Genomic DNA, 20,220 nt, shown 5'->3' on the forward strand with positions numbered 1-20,220 from the left:
GGGTATATGTGCAGTTCATGCTATTTCTTTCTCAAAATGATGGCTTTGGAAAAACTTGTTTCCCAAAAAAAAATTTCTAACATAAAACAGCACAACAAACTTTGTAAGAACAATAATATCTTAGCTTATTGTTTGTTACAATTTTTGTTACAGTATAAAGTATTTTATACTAGCTTATGAAACATTGTTATTTCTGTACCCTAAGTGTATTTACAGAGTGCTATGCAACAGACATTGCATGTGGGGATTACCAGCAATATCTAAGTTTGTTAGTTAATGTTTATTTATTATGCATTTGTTTGTAGTGTGTATCATTCTTATCCCCTTTTTATTCTTTCTAATGTGATATTGATCTTTCATGACTGCTGTAAGTTTTACAATTATATTTCGATAACTAATTCAAACCCTCCGAGATTTTGTATTTTATTCAGGAGCTGTATATTGTTTCCATAGACAGAATGCAGTTTGTTCTAGGTCTTAAAATATAGATATAAATTAGAAAAAAGGTTCATCACAATGTAGGCATAGTCCTTGAAGTCAGATTCTAGACACCAGTCTACACTGTTACATTGGCTCAAACATTGCTCTCTCACAGAAGGGCAGGCTATTATCTCTGCCTGCAGGTTCTCTGTTTGTCAGCATCTGGTTTAGCTTTTGTTGTTTACCATTGCTGCACAGTTATAAATTGCATGTTGTGTTTAATGAAAACAAGCAATGTCCCCCGGCCTTCTAGTTTACAGTGCTGTTTATATTACTGTCTTTAATCTTCATAGTCTTCTGATGATGATACAGCCAGCACTGTCTCTCAGGATCACAGCAGTCGTGGGCGACGAGATAGTGTGGTGAGCTCTTTATGCATGATTGCGTATGTCTATCACCTTCTGCTGCTTAGGATGCTGTTTACAGTAAAAGCTTCCAAAGTTTCTGAAAGGTTTTGATTTCTAATTCCCTGACGGCAAGCCATTCCGTTCCGTTCAATTTCTATCCAGTTTCATAGATCTGAAAGTATTTAGGCAGTATTTATTTCAGAAATCATGTAATCTTCAGGATGTTATGATTATTCTGTGATGATTTTTTTTGTCTTTTTGTCACAAAACCACACAACCAGTTGTCTAAAATGTCATATAAAACAGGTAAAATCTTGTTTGGTGGGAATCCTTAAATAAGCTGTCCCAGAGCACTTTATTTTTATCTCATAGTTACAGTATTTGTGTTTAAATATAGGTATTTATACAGTGATTATGTAAGGTGACTCAAAAATAGCCTGAGAAAATGCTTTAGGAAACTGGAGAACAGAAAAGGCTATAGGCAAGCTTGACCTACATGGCATACAGTATCTTATAACTAAATATTAGGCTATATACTGGAACTTCACATCAGTAAAATCTCAAACAGAAGTTTATACATGAACTCAAATTTTAGTCATTTTAATCAGACCTCTGTTATTCCATAACTGGCTTAAATGCCATTCTATACTGTATATACAGTGCCTTGAAAAAATATTCAGACTCTTCCTATAGTGTCCCATTTTGTGAAATTACAAAATGCATACATATTTTATATATTGATTACATAAGTAATCAAAACTGTGAACTTAGTATTTGCTGGAAGCAAACATGACAGCTGCAAGACTTAATGGGGAAGTCTCTGCAAATGTTGCATACCAGCTTCAAGTCGGTCAGGACTTTGACTGGGCTACTGGGACATTCACTGCTATTCATAAGCCATTCCAGTGTAGCTTTGGCCTTGTTCTTTTTTTCATTGTCATGCAGGAAGTTTTGAAGCAGGTTTTCCACTAAAATGTTCCAGTAATGTGTTCCAACTTATGTTACCATATTCCATATTGTGTTCTTGACTAGCTTCTCAGTCCCTTCTGATGGGAAGTAATACTATAACATAAAGTTGCCATCACCATGCTTGACGGTAGGCATGTTGTTGATTCAATGATGCATAATGTTGTGTTTGCATCAGATGTAACCCTTTGCATTTAGACCAAAAACATCCAATTTTGTCTTGTCTAACCACAAAACCTTTTGCCACGTTTGCAAATTCCATGCTGGGTTTGATATGGGTTTTCCATTCTGCCATACAGGCCAGCTTCGTGGACAAGGATATTGTTGACTCATGCATGTTTTCTTCCATCTCAGCAAATGAACTTTGTAGTTTTGTCAAAGTCACCGTTGGCTTCACAGTTGCTTCCCTAACCAGTTTCCTCCTTGTACAGATGCTCAGTTAGGAGGGATAACCATGTCTAGGCATTACCTGATTGGTATGATACACACTGTCATCACAGTGATCAAAATTATATTCAGTGTCTTTGATTTTTTTCATACTAGCTTTCTTACAACTGAACCACTATTCTACACAGTCGGCACAGTAAGCTCTGTAAGTAACAAGTATTAATTGCTGCTTCAAAGTGTGGTGACTGAGACCTTTAACATAACAAAGAGAACAACTGTAAGGGAATGAATGTTTTTCCTGGCACTGTTTATCTGCGTAATGAAAGGCTTTCTTCATTTACTGAGAAGAAACAAAAGAGTAGAAAGACCAATCATAGTATTCTAGGGGGTGTGAGAGAATTTTTCACATGAAGGATTTACTGTAGCAATATAAAGTAGTACAATCATTTCTGGTATTTTTTTATTAATATTTTTTTTATTTCTGTCTTTAAGTTTAAGCGTAATCCATTATATTAACGGTTGTACCTACAGTAGGACTGTATTTAGGACATTGATAGGGGGGCAAAGAGAATACTCTAAATACCTGTATATTATTATTTTGTTTGACACATAGTTTTAACATGAATATCTTTTACACTCTACAGATTCAACTAAAGGATTTTGCGGGTGTAAATAGAAAACCTGCATTATAAACCTTTCTGAGTCAGGATATTTAATACAGTTATTATTTTGGCAAGTGTCATTTTTATTGGTTTTCATTTTACAAACTGTCCACAAAATATTAGTGTTTATCTCATGAAATTCTTGTGTCATGTGTAGATTGTCTGAAATATTTACAGGTTTCATTTTAAAATTTCCCTATTCCATTCTTCTGATAGTCTGCAAGTGTGTTTTAATTGGGTCCTTTAAATCTAAGCTTTGCATTTCCTTAACATGTGTTAACCACATTCTGCTTTCTCTTCCTGCACCGTCTCAACTCGGTACCGTAGTCCTCCGACTTCTCTGATATCAGTGAGTCAGCTGCGGATTATTTTAGCCGCTCGAACCGCAGGGGCAGCATCGTGTCTGACATGGATGATCTTAGCATCCCAGACGTGGACAGCGTGAGTTTTAGGGGAACAAAGCAAGGCATGGTGTGACTTTAATGTCTAACATTATAGCCTGTATTATACTAACACATTTCTCAGTAATTTGGGATGTGTTTGTTGAGTTATCGTCTGTGACTGAAACAGTCTAATACTTGTGCTGCCAACTATTCATAACCATTGCTATCGAGGACTCTAATGTGAAATGTATCCCATGGAATAAATTGCAGGAAGGGAATGGCATGCTCAGGGAGTAATTTAGCATGTAGCATGGATTCACAGACACTCTTTATTGATTGTTCATTTCCCTGAACCTGTATCCTGTAGCAAGGTTATTAGGCCTTTTTTTGCAAGGGTCTAATTGTAATGTTTTTGATTAACAGCAAAGTGCAAATTATGTACAGTACATTGTGTAACTTTTCTGCAGCCTATGTAAAAATATACCTGTATTTCTGATCCTGAGTTTATTTAGGCAAAATTGAGGTTGTGAAAAATTGCACATCAGATTTGAATTTACTAAACGTTAAAAATCAAGTTGTTTTTTTACTCTACAACTTTATAATAATGTCCTGTCTGTTTTTTGTCCTTAACATGTTTCTTTCATTTTCTTTCCTTAACTTTCATTCAACAAAGAGCTTAACAGTAGACTTTTGGTTCTGAGTTTTTGTCTTTTTCTTATAGACCTGTACTGTATTTTACAGCATTACTGTGGATGCCTATAGATTTGTTTCTGTTGCATTAAAAATGCTCTTCAATGTGAAGAGCAATAAAACAATGTTGTCTCTGTGTTTTTTGAAGATTTTAATTTTCAGTCATACAAGCTCTAAAACCACTTACCGTGACAAATTTTGAATTCATGTAAAAATCATACACATTTATGGTATGCACTGATACCACAACCAGCAGAGTCTGTTTTTTCAGTGTAAGAATCTGTGCCTTATGGCATATGGCTTATAATAGTAATATAATGCTGAATTAAATTTTTCTTTTTTTTTTCCAGCTGGATGAAAAATGTGACAAGCAGTTCAGTGAAACATTTTCACGAGTAAGTGTGTAAAACAAATGTGTGAAAGTGAGGAAAAATCAAGATGAGACATAACAGCAAGTATTGCATTTACTGTAGTTGCAAATACAAGGCACTGTGAACATTAGATGTTAAACCAAGACGTAAAGGGTGTTAAACCCCATTGCTTGCTCTACCTGGACTACCTAATTTTCCCCCTTTATTCAATTGGTGAAGAAGTTTCTGACTTCTCCAGATCTGCTTTTTACTGGGGCTGCTGGCACATAATGGCTGCCAGACGTCACCTTGTAGGTGCTGTACTAAAGTGTTGAATGAGAGTGGGTCCCCTCCTATATATGAATAATGGGTTCCTTTGGGATGAAAAGTTTTATATACATAAATATACAGTAAGTACTTACAGAACAAGGTTGGTTCTAAAACTTAATTTTTCGTCATTAAAGTGAAATTCAGGTTAAATTAATAAAAGTTACAAGCAGCATATGTACAGTATGTGGCAAGTAGTAAGATTCTGAAAGACAAGAGAAATTCCTTAATGCTTAAAATATAACTTAATATACTGTAATTCATATATTGCTTTGAACTCTTTAAAGTAAACATTAGGTAAACAAAAACAACAAGGTTTTTCACATTAAAATAAGGATACACCATCTAGCCTCTTCTTCTAAGGGCTAGGATAATTAAAGATGTGTGTCAAGCTAATAGATTCAGTTCCAGAGGAAGTCAGGTGGGTCCCTTGTACATATTGTGTTCATTTATCCTACAGCTTGTGGATTAGCGAGAAAACGAAGAGCCCAAAGCGCCAAATAAAATCTTTTGTGATACAACCATCATCCTGTGTCTGTTTAGAATGAAATCCATTATGATTACTACCTTGAGCAGTTTTCATGGTTTCTTAAATGGATACAGAAAGTTAGGAGCTTACCTTGGCAACCCATTTTTAAGCATAAATGAGTCTGTGCTCCTGATGCTAGTCGGATAATTTCCCTGCTGTGATGTGCTTCACATGTTCTGTGTGTCACAGCCATCTTCTCGCAATGCTGTACCTGGGCTGTCTGTTGCCACCCTGGCTTCTCTGGGGGGGACCTCATCACGGAGAGGAAGTGGGGACACAAGCAGCATAATAGATCCAGACTCTTCACTGGGTGAATTGAGGGTAAGATCTGTTATTTGTCATACAGAAGTGCGTAGTTGGATTTTTTGCAGTATATTAAAAAGGTAACTAATTTAGACAAGCTCTATGCCATTTCCTATCTATCTGTGCCTTGAAAAGTTTTGATGTTTTGTTCATAAATGGTTTTAGTTTTCATATCCTTTTTATAGTTAGCCTACATAGCAGCTTAACAAGAAGCAGTCATGTTGCAGATGTACATTGAGGTGCATGATAGGAATAACATTAGTTTTATTTACTGGATAAATTTCCAAGCATTCTTTTAATATTTGCACAGCCTGAAGTAAATTTTCTAAACTATTTTATGCTACTCTTCAGTGTGAAGGAATTACTCCTTTCAAAAAATTAAGTTAAAATATTTTTATCAATGGAGTTTAAAATCAGAAAACATATGCCTGCACTTAAAAAGTTGTTCAGTTGCAGAATATCTGTGAGATCTGTCAGTTTATGAATATTTATTAATAACTGTAGATTGAAATTGTAGATTGAAACTAAGATCTTGTTTTAGTAACTTTAATATGAATATCAATAAATGGCAGAACTGTGTGTGCTATGTCAATTGTACAGTATGTCATCTTTATAAAACATCTTTTATAAAAGCCTCTTCTTTATTGTATGTTACACAACTAGAAATTCACAGTACTTGAAACATTTGTTTTTTTCTTTTTCAAAAATTAATATTTTCATATTAGATGAAGCAGTTAGAAAATAGATTGATGGACTCAGTGCTTCAGTGTCTTAGTTGCAACATATTACAAGTTTTATTTCTCCTGTACTCTAAGGAGACCAATGTAAAGTGATTGAAAGAAGAATAGAAGGAAGCGACATAGTGTGTGTGTGTATATATATAGATATAAATACTCTAGATACGCAACCGTTTGGAACTGCTTGGAGAATTGCATGAAAACAATATTTTTTGTTGATTTTAAACAAGTGGCCTCAGAGTTGTTACCAAGACCTGAGGGATTTAACAGTGTGAATCATCCATGTATTTTTATCAGACATCTTCCAACCATCAACTGTATATCTAGATATCAGTCTGTCTAGACATCTGTGAGGACAGTGCTTTATTCCTGATCTAATCGCACTTAAATTATTCTTGATCCCATTTTCAACATTTAAGATTAATAGCCCTTTAAATTTAAAATAATACTATGGTTAAGAATCTCATATTTCCACACAGGAGTGGTAATACTGTAAATACTAGCTGGAGGGCTCTTTTTGCAGTGTCCAGCATGGAATTTGTTGTTTGTAAACATTGTGGATCTTTTTTTTTGTTAAATTGGTTTCTTGTATTGAAAGGTACTCTAACAACAGATACAGATGCTTAAAACATTTTTGCAAGTTGAAATCTTTTTTAAATTTTTAGAAGTAGGGAATTATTGAGAAAAGCAATGCTAGGACCTCTTTCATCCTTCTATTTCTTGCCATGATTGCATTTGTGCATGAAGGGATGCTTGCTGAAATTATTGTATCTTTTGGTCTTGGTTGCTCTATAAGCTTGACTTTGACATAATTACTCTTCTCGCTGATTTGTACAAATGGTTCATTCCATCTGCCCAACAGGATATCTATGATCTTAAGGACCAGATACAAGATGTAGAAGGCAGATACATGCAGGGACTAAAAGAGCTCAAGGTAGCAGGGCTGATGCTCTGAGCATGCCTTCTGTTTTGCTGTTACTGGTGATGGCAGTTGCATCCAGATTCTTATGTATTAACCTTACTGTGGTGTAACTAACCTTTATTTGGACTGTTCAGTAACAATTTATACTGAAGGTGAACTTTATTTCTCCGATATCTAACAGAAAACTTTAGAGTAGTGATATTAGGAGTATCAATGTTTATACAACTTCTCGAAAAAATCCTTGCAAGTATAATCATATTTTACTAAATTATCTGTGAAGTATTCTTCTCTGGCCCACCCTAGAAAGCATGGTGTCCATTTAAAAAAAAAAACATTACAGCTCTGCAGATAAACCTAAGGGAAATAATCTTGATTTAGATAGGTTTAGGAGTCTTATTAGAAATTAAGAATTAGAGCATATTTAAGGGAGAAAATGTGATGAAAATCCTCAGAAGCATGTCGTTAGTGTATCTTCTTTTCCATTTAAAAAATCTGCAATGGAGTCTGTGGACAGGAGTATCAGAAGGTGGACCCATCAAAATGACAGCATGCCGGGATCTTCCAGCCAGTCCTGGTGCCACTTTTCCTGGTTTTATCTAAATCCCTTGCATTCACATACAGTAGCACATGTTTAAGAGACATGCTTTGCATACATGTTATTTGAAAGCATCCGTTGTATTTTTAAAAAGTTAACTTAAACAGAAATTAACACATGTTGAAGTCCTTAGTTAAATGAAGTGATTCCAAAGAGACTATTAGCTTAAAATGACAGTCTCTAGTATAGTCATAAACCATGATTTCAGGTAATCCCCAGTATAAATCCATGTTGTGCTGAATAGCCAGTCTTGACTGGGTTTAAGAGCTGTCATCACTATGAAATGAAAACTGAGGTTGGTTTGTTTGTCTCCATAGATTATTCAAAGCTAATGGATAGACTTTGTTCTCACATGCTTAGCACAATCTGCTGATAAGGTTAATTGTTTGTACAAATAATAGAAATATAAATAATGTATGTTCAGTTCTGTCCCTCTGTTTTCATGATAAATGTTCTGTTAGACTCTTTTTTACAATATTATAAAATTACAATATCAACTACAATATTTTGTAACAAAAAAACATGTGGAAAACTGTATTTGGGAAATGTACAGTAATACAACAGCCTTTTTTAATTAAAATGGTCGAGTGCCTCGTTCCAACAGTCATTTGGGATAGATGCTAAAATGCTCCATCAGTAATGTACAAGAGTCATAGGAGGTTATTAGTTCTCAAAGGCTCTTTATTTCTCTATACTCTGTGATAAAAGGCCCGGGACTTTGAGTAGTAACAGCAGTATGCCATCAAGTTGGATCATAATTTCTTCAGATAAATATAGCTTGGTTTTCACAGCTTACACCCTGATTGTTTATCTTTCCAGGGGAGCATGAAACACAGTTACTACTAACCTTTTCTAAGTGAGCATGCACAGCTGTAGAGCCCACCCCTCCCCCATCTTTGCAGCAGAGGAAAGTTTTGTATGCATGAATGTCTCTCTGCTGGACTAGTTCTCTGTGTTGATTTGTTGCTACTCCTGGTTTTGTGTACTTTATTTTTCTGAAGTCATGCTTTCATCTAAATAGTTATTTTTTTCTGTAATGCCTGTACTCCTGATAAAACAACAGTTTAGCTTTCATCCATAGTGTTCTCTGGGCCTGTCCTCACATGAGCCATTTGTTTAGTCTCCTGTGAGATCAGATCCACATATATCTCGCAGGAGTGAATGTGTACAAACTTGGTGTACTTGGTGTTTTCTAGCCCTGACTGTATTCTAGCTATGTTTAGGTTTCTGCACTGATGATAAATTGATATACATTATAGATATACACTATTCTGTTGTAATAAGAATTAGGTTGCTATATCCAATTGAAAGCACCACAGTCTTTGTGAGTTAAATTAAAGTACTTTTTTTCTAGTTACTGTATGCTGTATATGGACAATACATTCTTAGGTCAGATACAAATGTGACTTTAATAAAAGTACAAGGCTTGTTGGCAATACATGTTTATTAAAGTGTCACACATGGCTAAGGCTTATGATGAAGAGTATTTCAGCTACTCAAAATCAAAGCATTATGTTCCTCAATCCTTGACTGTTCCGTTTATAGGTAAAGAGTGAATGATATTTTGCTTAGATTGTTCGCTTCTTGTAAACAGCCAACAAAAGCTCCATAATGTACAATAACCTTATACTGTATGTGCAAACTACAACAGGAATCATTGTCAGAAGTGGAAGAAAAGTACAAGAAAGCTATGGTCTCCAACGCACAGCTGGACAACGATAAAGCCAACCTCATCTACCAGGTGGACACGCTCAAAGATGTGATTGAGGAAATGGAGGAACAGATGGCAGAAATGCATCGAGGAACAGAAGAGAAAACTAAGGTACAGTACCCCTGATCCCTTCATTACAGGATGGGTAATTAGAGGGTCCAAAACCTTCAGGTGTCTAATTCAGTGATTATTGACTTCTACCAAATGAAGATAAAATTAAAACAGAGATATTTGCTAAGTGTGAATAGTATACTCTGTTCATAATTGTGGATTTCCACTGGTAGAAGTAGGAAGCCTCTGGAAAGATTGCCATGAAGTAATCAGTTTAGAATTTGTGAATCATTGACAGATTGAAGTTTGGTTTTAAGCAAAAGAAAGAAAAAGACATTTATATTGTAACCAGTGCAAATTTATTAATAGATCATTTTTAATGTTCTGACATCTGGCAAGAGTATTTTAAAAGGAAACACAAATGAATGCTAGAAACCTTGTCAAATGTCACGTTAATTAGTGTGTATTAAACTTTTTAAATTTGGTTTAAAATAAAGAGTTTAGAATTACAGTAAAGTTCTTTAGAATAAAACAAGAATTTATTAGATGTAATGATTGCCACATTAATGACATATTGTTATTTTAAATTTCCAGATAAAAAAAAATAGATTGGGGTCAGAGTACATGTATTTGCTGATTAAATGTGATATTTAGTGAAACTGAAAGAGAGTATTGGCATTGAATACAAATGATCATTATCAAAATTTATGGAACCAAAACCCATCCCATAAACTTAAATGGTAGCTAGCTAGATTTCAGATATGAACAGCTGTCTGCCACATACTGTATTTATGACGCTTTTTAATCTTTCTGAAGGCTACAGTAGAAGTAAGGAAAGGCTATGTGTTTGTGCAGTGTTTTTATGTACATTTTCATAACCTGCTAAATTAAGCCCTTACATTTATAACTGCTGGTTGCAGAATGTGCAGTGGAAGTTTTCTGTAGATCTGTCTGTTACTGACAAATTTGGATTCTTGTACAGTATGTAAACAAATGAAAGCAGCACTGAGGTTATGCATCTCAGAATCTGCAGTTTGCCAAACTATAATTGATTGGCAATATCGTGTCTTTGAAAATAGCTAGAGTATGAAGAGGCTCACAGAATTTCTGGAGATGTTCAATTAAAAAAAAACGGAGCTTTAGAAACTTTTTTCTTTCTTTTAAAACTGCTTTATATTAACTGTAAGTACTGTACCATACATGGATGTTGGCAGAAAAGTTATTTGCTGCAGAAATGTACAGTTTCTTACTGATGTTATTGCAGCTGGTGTATTTTGCACAATTATTTGTTCTTACAGTTGCAAGAAAAAGTATTGAACCCTTTGGAATTACCTGGATTTCTGCATTAATTACTTATAAAAATGTGGTCTGATCTTCAACTAAGTCACAATAATAGAAATAAACAATCTGCTTAAACTAATAACACACAAACAAGTGTACTTCTTGTCAATATTGAACACATTCACAGTCCAGGCTGGAAAAAGTATGTGAACTACGTGAATTTAGTAACTGGTAGAACCTCCACCAAACGTTTCCTGTAGCTGCTGATGAGACTTGCACAATGGTCAGGAGGAATTTTAGACCATTTCTCCTTACAAAACTGTTTCAGTTCATTGATATTTCTGGAATTCCTTGCGTGAACAGCTTTCTTCAGGTCATGCCACGGCATCTCAGTTGGGTTGAGGTCTGGACTCTGACCTGGTCATTCCAGAACACAAAATTTCTTCTGTTTAAGCCATTTTGTTGCTGATTTACTCCTGTGTTTTGGTTAATTGTCTTGTTGCATCACCCAACTTCTATTAAGCTTCAGGTGATGGACTGCTGACATTCTCCTGTAAGATGTCTTGATACAATTTTGAATTAATTGACTCCTCTATGATAGCAAGCTGTCCAGGCCCTGAGGTAGCAAAGCAGCCCCAAACCATGATGCTCCCTCCACCATGCTTCACAGTAGGGATGAGGTTTTGGTGTTGGTGTGCAGTGCTTTTTTTCCTCCAAACAGTGTTGCGCGTTTCTGCCAAATAGTTCAACTTTTGTCTCATCCGTCCACAGAACATTGTCCCAGAAGTGTTGTGGAACATCCAGGTGGCCTTTTGCAAACCTGAGACATGCAGCAATGTTTTTTTGGAGAGCAGTGGTTTCTTCCATGGTGTCCTTCCATTAACACCATTCTTCAGTTCAGTTCAGTGTTTTTCCTATAGTGGACACATGAACAGAGACTTTGGCAAGTTCAAGAGATATCAGCAGGTCCTTTGCTGTTACCCTAGGGTTCTTTTTCACCTCCTTCAGCATTGCACTCTGCGCTCTTTGTGTGGTCTTTGCAGGACACCCACTTCTAGGGAGAGTAGCAACAGTACTGAATTTCCTCCATTTGTAGACTATTTATCTTACTCTGGATTGATGAATAAGGCCTTTAGAAATGCTTTTGTAGCCTTTTCCAGCTTTAAGCATCTCTACAATTCTTCTTCTAAGGTCCTCTAATATTTATTTTGATCGGGGCATGGTTCACATGAACAGCTCTTTCTTGAGAAGAGCAGACTGTGTAAGTAACCAACCTTTGTGTGCCTTTTTTATAGAGCAGCGCAACTCCAACCCAAACCTCCAATCTCATCTCATTGATTGGAACACCTGACTCCAATTAGCTTTTGGAGAAGTCATTAGCCTAGAGGTTCACATACTTTAAACGATGTGTTCAGTACTGACAAGAAGTACTGACAGATTGTGTTTGTCTATTATTGTGACTTAGTTGAAGATCAGACCACATTTTTATGAGTAATTAATGCAGAAATCCAGGTAATTCCAGAGGGTTCACAAACGTTTTCTTGCAGCTGTATGTTGTTTTTTTGTATTGATTTTGTGTAAAAATGTAATGAGTGGAAATATGAAAGTATATTTCAGTTGTGTTTTGTACGAATGTTATTTATCCCTCTTTCATATACTGTAAACCAACTTTTAGTAATTTTTCCATTTTGCTTAATGGAAAAAATATGGTCTGAAAAAATTGTGAAATTTTGACTGGGAACCCAATGGTTGCTAATAAGTTGTATCTGCTATACATATACTGTTTTTACTGCTATACATATACTGTCAAGAAACTTGACCTCACCAGGTATGAGTAAGCTTATTTATAGTTTAAATTAGCTGCCAGCTATTGTAATGAGGGAGCATATTAATTCAAATGTGTTGTCAGTGGTTATTGATAATGCTGTTTATGCCTTTTATTTCAGGAACTAGAAAGGCAAAAGCACACATGTGGTGTCTTGCAGCACAAACTAGAGGAACTGAAAGAGGGTATCCGCCAAAGAGATGAACTAATTGAGGTAAGGCACCAAGTTTGCTTGATGTTAATGTTATATTGTACCTGCAGGTGAGATTCACTTCCAGTCAGAGGAATTTTTGTTTCTTTAGTGATAAAATATGCGACACAGTATTTGTGGGACTTTTCTGATTTTTTTTCCCCCCTTTTTCTCTAATTATTTTTTTAACTGTATTAGAAGAAAAAGTCTGTTTGCTCTCAAAAGGTTTTTGCAATCGGAACAAACGTTAGGGTTAACACTAAAAGGGCAGCTTTATTATTGAAGCCCCAAAATATTTATTCAAATTATTACGTTTCTTTCCGTTCTTCACATTCAGTCTGTTACGACCTTTTGCAATCATAAGATACCTTTTATACAGTAACTGTAGGCGATGTGGTGTCATGCAACACATCAATGTAAAGGGCTGAATGATCTAAATTAGAAATTACAGTACAACTGTCAATTCAGTTCTACAGTACATCTCAATAGGAAAGTAGGAAAACTGTATGGTAACAAATGCATAATAATTTGCAAAGAAAAAAAAGATAAACTGTATAATTGTAATATTTAGCAGATTGTTGTTCCCATTTAAAAGATAAAATAGATTTAGGGCTGCCTCACAATAGAATATCTTAATAAAATATACTTTGAAGATATTTTCCAATGTCTTGAGTGTGTAAAGGAAAAATTTCTGTTCTGTTCCTAAACCTTTGTAAAGACAAAAAAACGGCCTCAAACCCATTGTAGCTTTTGAAATCTTTCTTTTTTTTGCATTACTGAGCAGTCTTCCAGCACCCTGGCTTCTGTATTTCATTTATTCCTCACTTTGCTACCCTGTCCCAAAATTGAGTTTGGTGTCTGTTCTCGTTACCGTATCTCTTTTTTTGTGTTCATTTTGCTCTTCTGTGTCCTATTCTTTGTACACACACATCCCAGGAGAACCAGCGAAAGCAGGAAAAGTTAGATTCCCTCACCAGGGAAGCGTTTGATCTGCAGGAAACAATTAACTGGAAGGACAAAAAGATTGGGGTAGGAAGCTCAAGTCAGGCAAGGAGGGAAAGTGACCAGCAATAGACTGATATTTGTGCTGCAATATCGAGGTCTATATACAGCTTCTTTACTTTCAGGTTGCTTTGAAACTTTACTCACTTTAGGTATAATGAACACATTCAGTGTGGATCTTATTACAGTCTAAGGTTATTTTTGAAAATTGTGCGAGCTTACTCAAGTTAACAGAGGTGCACACTGTAGTTGCATCTCATTTAATTGCTTAGGGGTCATTTTGTATGGAATCAATATGAATAGCTGCCTGCAGTGATTGGCCATCATTTTCTTATGGGCCAGGTTGGAAATCATGTTGTATTATTTAGCAACAATCTAATAAATTTTTTGATGACATTGCAGACATCACAACAGACAGTAACACTCGGGTATACATTGAAATTAAAGTAGTAGTTGCAGTTTTTCAATTTATATTAAAAACTGAAGTCCCTAATATAACAATTGCAATATTTACTGCAGTAACAACAGTTACGTCATAGTAGGTATTTTTACATTGCCTTTGAAGTGTGCGTTTTGCCAGAAATTTCACATTCAATTTGTTTATTGGGAAAACAGAGCATATTACATGGTACAGAATACAATGATAAACTATCCTTGCTAGTAATTTGAACATTGATTTCAACATACTGTCTAATGACTTTGCCTTCTAATAAATCAAGAATCATTAGATATTGTAGCAATGTATTGCTGGTCATTATTGCATGCTAGTTTCTAGACTTTGGCAGAAATAACAATGATTGAGCGGTTGTGAGTGTATATATTTCTACTCATCCAACATGCATGTGAAAATCCATATTAAATTCTTTTAAGAGCATGCTTGAAAGCAAGCTTCCACCACTGTTAAATTAACATATAATGTAAAACTTTACTTTTTTGTATGTTTTGAATTTTGAAACAGTTAAATTTTAGAGGAGTTTTTGAAATAGATGCATAATTAACAAATTTAGAAAGCATGACTTTGATTACTCAATATTAGAGAGAGTTCCTAAATCACTTTATATGAGAAACTATTGATTATAATTTTTTGTAATCCATAAGCACTTTCTCTAAATCAGTTACCAAAACTGGAAACTAATTAGTTGTAGGAATACATCACACATCTTTTTGGTTGGTCATTTTCCCATTTTTTAATTTATTTATAAAATTATGCTGCATTCATCTGTGTGTTTATTGCTGGGCATGTTTATTTTATGTGGCTATTCACTAACATGAGTGCTAACAAGGGTGTGTCCTCCTGTGTGCGTGTTTTTCCAACCACCATTCCCATCATTGCCTGCTCGTTTTTGCTCTTATCTCTTCTGCATTTGATCTCCTATTTCTCTGTGCCGTTTTTTCCTGCTTCCTGCCTGATCTTCAGGCTCTAGAGAGGCAGAAAGAGTACTTTGACTGCATTAGGAATGAGAGAGATGAGCTCAGAGATGAGCTGGCTGACCTCAAAGGAAAAGTGAAGACAGGAGAGGTAGGTCATGGGGACTTCCTTTAGGCTAGGAAGGTTATCAGACGTCTGCTGCTATGCTGGATGCTCTTCTTGAAGTGTCTTTTAGCCTCAGAGAGAGGGAGGCTTGTACAGACATTGGATTAACATGGGAGTTTGCTCAGCTCACTGTCGCTTCACATTGCTGACACCTTCATTACCACTTGCACAGTCATTTTGGCTGCTCAACTCTTAACTCTTCTGATTTTTTTAAATTTAGGATTAATGCAACGGGCTGTAAAAATTGTTTTACTTTGAATCACTGAATACACTGGTTAGTGTGAATTTAGGAATCCCCCTCAGAAACAGTGACGGTTTTTATTTTATATTTGGTTAAGTAATGTACCCAGAAATTACAAACTTGTACACCAATGTCATACAATTATTTTTCTAGCTAAGAGGTAAATCAGGTATTTTTAGATGGGTAACAGCAAGTTTCAGTCTTAATTGTTGTAATTTTCACTTCTGAAACGTATCGTAGGTTTGCAGAACTGTACATATAATTTAAGTAATTTGTTACACACAATCTGTGATTGTGAAATTGTTTCTTCTGAAATATATTTATTAATAAAATTACAACATTTAATCCCATCTTTTCAAAATTTTATTTTTTTCCATAGTATAGGAAAAACTGCATTGGAATATCTTATTTGTACACATTCCCTATGTTAATGTGTGTTATTTATATAATTCTTTCTAGCTTTTATCTGTCACTAAGGTTGTAAAATGTCACCAAGGAAGTGCATTGTCTGTTTTCCCTGAATCAGTATCTTTAACGTTCATATTTATTCTGCATTAATTCTGCATCACATTAGGGTTATACGATAGATAGCAGTAATTTTGTTTTTGAAAAAATATTTTGATCAAATATTTAGTCCTACTGTATATTACAAGTTGACACTTGAGTAAGATTATGGTGCACATCTCATTTTCATGTAAGTACAGTATGAACTGTCGGTGTCCTAAACTATTGGAAAATAAACACTGACTCTTGTGCCTCTTGTCCACAGAAACATGGACTCGTGATAATCCCAGAAGGTACCCCAAATGGAGACATTAACCATGAACCTGTAGTTGGTGCAATAACTGTGGTGACACAGGAGGCTGCTCAGGTGCTTGAATCTGCTGGAGACGGGCCACTAGGTAAATTATGCACTGCCTACTGTCTCTGTGTTATTGATTGGTTTTTAGTTTGGGCTGTCACCATTTAAATTTTGTAGTGTTGCAATTCAAGGGATCACCTCCATCTAAAATATAGAAGTCATTGTACCTGTGCCAAAGTTAAGGTGGACTTGCAGAATCTGGTTTAGTCTGCTATCTCTTGTAAGTCCACTGACAATTACTGTATATAATTGCTTCAAAAAGAACTTTATACTTAACAACCTTAAGGAAAATCTGTGTTTTTCCCAAGACTGCTTCTACTGAACCTTTTAATCAAGAGTTTTAATAGTACATTGGATTTTAAGTTTCAGTAGCAGTGGGGAAAAACGCTTTAACAAATAACAAGAACACGTTTGTATTATTAGATTGTTCTTTCAAAGTTCTAGTATTTTGTTTAGTTTAGTAAAGACTCTGATAAATGTATAGTATAGTATAAGCTCTAAATGCTGAATGAATAACATAAATTGACGTGTGATACAAAAAACAAATTCAGCAGTTGTTTTTTGTCTTAATTGACTTTAAAATCATCTGCCTTAAAATGTTCAATAAACTCATATCCTTTTGTGGTCTAGTAAGTCACAGGTGTGTTTGTTATCTGTCTTATCTTTAGATGTGAGGCTAAGGAAGCTTGCTGAAGAAAAGGATGAACTCTTAGCCCAGGTAATAAACATTTTTAGTTTTAGTTTCATTAATTAAACAAGTCTTTAGTCTTATAGTAATTTTATTTAAATTATGCATGGCACTGAGTTTGTGAACTCCCAAAACATGGAGAACAGCTCTTTTTGTTGTTTTCTTATAAACAGATACGGAAACTGAAAACACAGCTGGAGGAGGAGAGGCAGAAGAACTCAAAAATGGAGAGTGTGTATACAGATGGGGAAAGAATGGAGAATGGCACAGACCTGCAGTTTATTGAGATGCAGAGTATGTACCCTCAGGGCATCAACGCCATCACAAACACTGAAATTCTTTTCACAAAGCATGATTATCTTCATCATTAACATCCTACAACTTGCACTCGTCTTACACCAGATCATGGTGTGACTTCCAGTCAGGCTTTAAATCCTTCTCTTCTTAAGTTGTTCATATTTCTATTATACATTTTCATGTAAAGAAAATGAAGAGAGAGCTCTGCTTATTCTTGTTCTTATCTAACAAATGGCTACTTTCTGTTGCTATTTACAGACACTAGTTCCACTTCAGTTATCCTACTGTCAAGACCGTAACGAGAAAAACAATATTAAAATGTCTTATCCCTGCCTGTGTTAGATGGGGTGAAGCACAAAAGGTTTTATTTTTGTTCAAATAATTTTGTAATCATGTTAGAGCGATGCTTCAAGATTTTCTTCTAAAAGTGAGTTGTATAGTTTTAAGACTATAAGAAAGGTTAACAATGGGAGGAGGTCATTTAACTTATCTAATTAATTTGGTTGCTTATTGTTAATTGATCTGAGGGTCTCTTCAGTCATTTATTGAAAGAAGCCAATATCTCAGCTTCAACAGAATGGCTTGGCAAATATTGTATCCCATAATCCTTTGTTGTAGGAATCTGGGGTTTGTATAGTTTATATATATATACTGTACATACATCTCAAATATAGTAATACATTATAAATATGTACTGTATTAGTTATAAATATATAGTTATAAATATACCTAAAATATTAGATGTGTATATATATTTTTATTTTACAATTAAACAAGATCTAGGTAATACTTATCCATATTTTAGTGCCTGCACTTCATCTTAGCAGTTTTTTTTGCATAAATGTATAGATCCTATATATATAATGTATTACTCTTCACAGGAGATGCCAACCGACAGATAAGCGAATACAAATTCAAACTCTCCAAAGCAGAACAGGAAATGGGTACTATGGAACAAAATGTAAGTGTTTTTATAGTAGGGGCTTTCAGTAATACACAAAAATTTAAAGATGCAATTAAATTATATAATGTTTGAAGGTTACGGTTATGTTTACATAGCAGCTGTTTTGTTTTAATTGCTTTTACTTCTTCCGTCTGTATTGTTTCTGTTTCTTTTAAAAGAAACAGAAAAAATGATGTTTTTATTTTGGAGAGGCATATACTGTATCAGAAGTAATGTTACTGTGTGATTGGATAGGAAGATGTGAAAATGAATTTTCAAATTTGTTACCATGAAAAGTACAAAAGTCCACTGTGTATATACAGTATAGATTAAAAAGGAAAGCTATTCCCTCCTGAATCTTGTTTTTTTGCAGGACACTTCCATCAAGCTGACACCAAAATAAAGTGCTGTTCTATTTAACATTCTGTCTACCATTAACATCTGTCTAGCATTTTAGTAATGGAAAATGCAGTTTATAATATTGCACATTGCACATTGCAAAAATGTCTACCCTGTCCTATTGTGTTTAGTATGTTAAATAACTGAATATTCTGATAATTTATGCTTTGATTTTCCAGATTAATAGACTTGAAGGACAGGTGTCCCGATACAAAGCAGCTGCAGAGAATTCAGAAAAAATTGAAGATGAACTGAAAGCAGAAAAAAGGAAACTTCAAAGAGAGGTATGTCATGTTTAACATGGAAAATAATTTTAACTGTCATGTCACTTCACCCTCATGTAGCCAATTAAACCTTTAAAGTACATGTCCAGTGACCCTCTTAAGAAAAAAATAATTCTGAGGTCATTGTGATCTTACTGCTGTTCAGCCACTTAAAAATGAAAAGTCCTTCCTAGTGTAGAATATGTATTTTCTGGATCATTCCAAGTCACCCCAGAAGTTAAGGTGTTTGCCAGAGCCGAGGTTGAGCTCTGTAATTGTGGGTTTGAGCCTGAGTCATGTCACAAGCTGTGACTGGAAATCCCAGTGCAGGGTAGAATGGGATTTATTGGCCAGGGCTGACAGTAAAGGATGCACCTCTTCTCCAGTCAGTGCTGACCCACACCTGTGGGGCTGTACAGCTTGTGACATGTTAAAACGTAGTGCCTCAAAGAAGAGCAGGTCTGGCCTCCTCATTCCCCCTTGGGTTAGGATGTGAGATTTCCTAGCTGTCTCCTAGCTGAGACATGAAGAACAATTAAGACACAATTAGGTGTATTAAATCAGGTGGGTATAACAAAAATAACTGGTTAGTTTCTAAATGTATAAAAACATATTTTCAAATAAGTAATTAATGCCAGTGAGCTCTGAATTAATGTTTTTAATATTGCTAAAATGGTATCTTTACTTGCTTGACAATACAGTAAAATGAATAGGGACTGCAGCTATTGTCTGTTTAGTATTTTTAACAAAAAGCTATTTTCAGTGACTCATCCAACTCAGTGAGTTTCTGAACTGTTTAATTCTGTTTTATGTCAGATGCCCTTTAAGTTTACGCTTGAGGTTGTTTTCTGTTCTATACTTTAAGCCATGGTTGCCCTCTCCACTTTGAAGTGATTAATAATAATAATGATAATATATTTGTATAGATTTTCTTTGTTGTAGTGTTATCTTTTAAAATGAGAACTTGGAACTATGATGAAGCAGGTAATTCCTTGTATTTATATAGTGCTTTTCATCCCAAAGGATCTTGAAGACTTGCACATTTACAAGGGAACCTATTTCATCCACCATGGAAGTGCAACACATAACTGGTTGACATGTGCAACACCAATTATACACTAATAGTCCCACTGGGCAGCATATCAGAGGGTGAAGTCAGGCATTTCTATGTACATTTCTGGGCTTGAATTACTGCCCATGGGTTTCTAGATTACAAAAAAGGTTTTGTTTGCTATCCAAACTCTGCTTTTGTAAT

General features: G+C 35.0%; 1 protein-coding gene across 18 annotated transcripts in view; it reads left to right on the forward strand.

Annotated features, from left to right (window-relative positions):
- Positions 1-20,220, forward strand: part of lrrfip2 (leucine rich repeat (in FLII) interacting protein 2) — a 72,841-nt gene that overhangs the window by 50,648 nt on the left and 1,973 nt on the right. For 8 of the 18 annotated variants that reach the window (XM_088601487.1, XM_088601490.1, XM_088601488.1 and 5 more), the window contains 14 exons: positions 774-842; positions 3,170-3,283; positions 4,266-4,310; positions 5,311-5,442; positions 7,024-7,095; positions 9,330-9,500; positions 12,668-12,760; positions 13,673-13,765; positions 15,156-15,257; positions 16,283-16,415; positions 17,044-17,093; positions 17,237-17,357; positions 18,242-18,321; positions 18,882-18,986. In XM_088601487.1, the coding sequence (XP_088457613.1) occupies positions 774-842; positions 3,170-3,283; positions 4,266-4,310; positions 5,311-5,442; positions 7,024-7,095; positions 9,330-9,500; positions 12,668-12,760; positions 13,673-13,765; positions 15,156-15,257; positions 16,283-16,415; positions 17,044-17,093; positions 17,237-17,357; positions 18,242-18,321; positions 18,882-18,986 (1,380 nt within the window). The remainder of the gene's footprint in view (positions 1-773; positions 843-3,169; positions 3,284-4,265; positions 4,311-5,310; positions 5,443-7,023; positions 7,096-9,329; positions 9,501-12,667; positions 12,761-13,672; positions 13,766-15,155; positions 15,258-16,282; positions 16,416-17,043; positions 17,094-17,236; positions 17,358-18,241; positions 18,322-18,881; positions 18,987-20,220) is intronic. The other 10 variants (XM_088601497.1, XM_088601499.1, XM_088601503.1 and 7 more) reach the window with 8 other exon arrangements.

The sequence above is a fragment of the Lepisosteus platostomus genome, chromosome 12 (assembly GCF_059453375.1).
Source record: "Lepisosteus platostomus isolate fLepPlt1 chromosome 12, fLepPlt1.hap1, whole genome shotgun sequence".
Classification (NCBI taxonomy): Eukaryota; Metazoa; Chordata; class Actinopteri; order Semionotiformes; family Lepisosteidae; genus Lepisosteus; species Lepisosteus platostomus.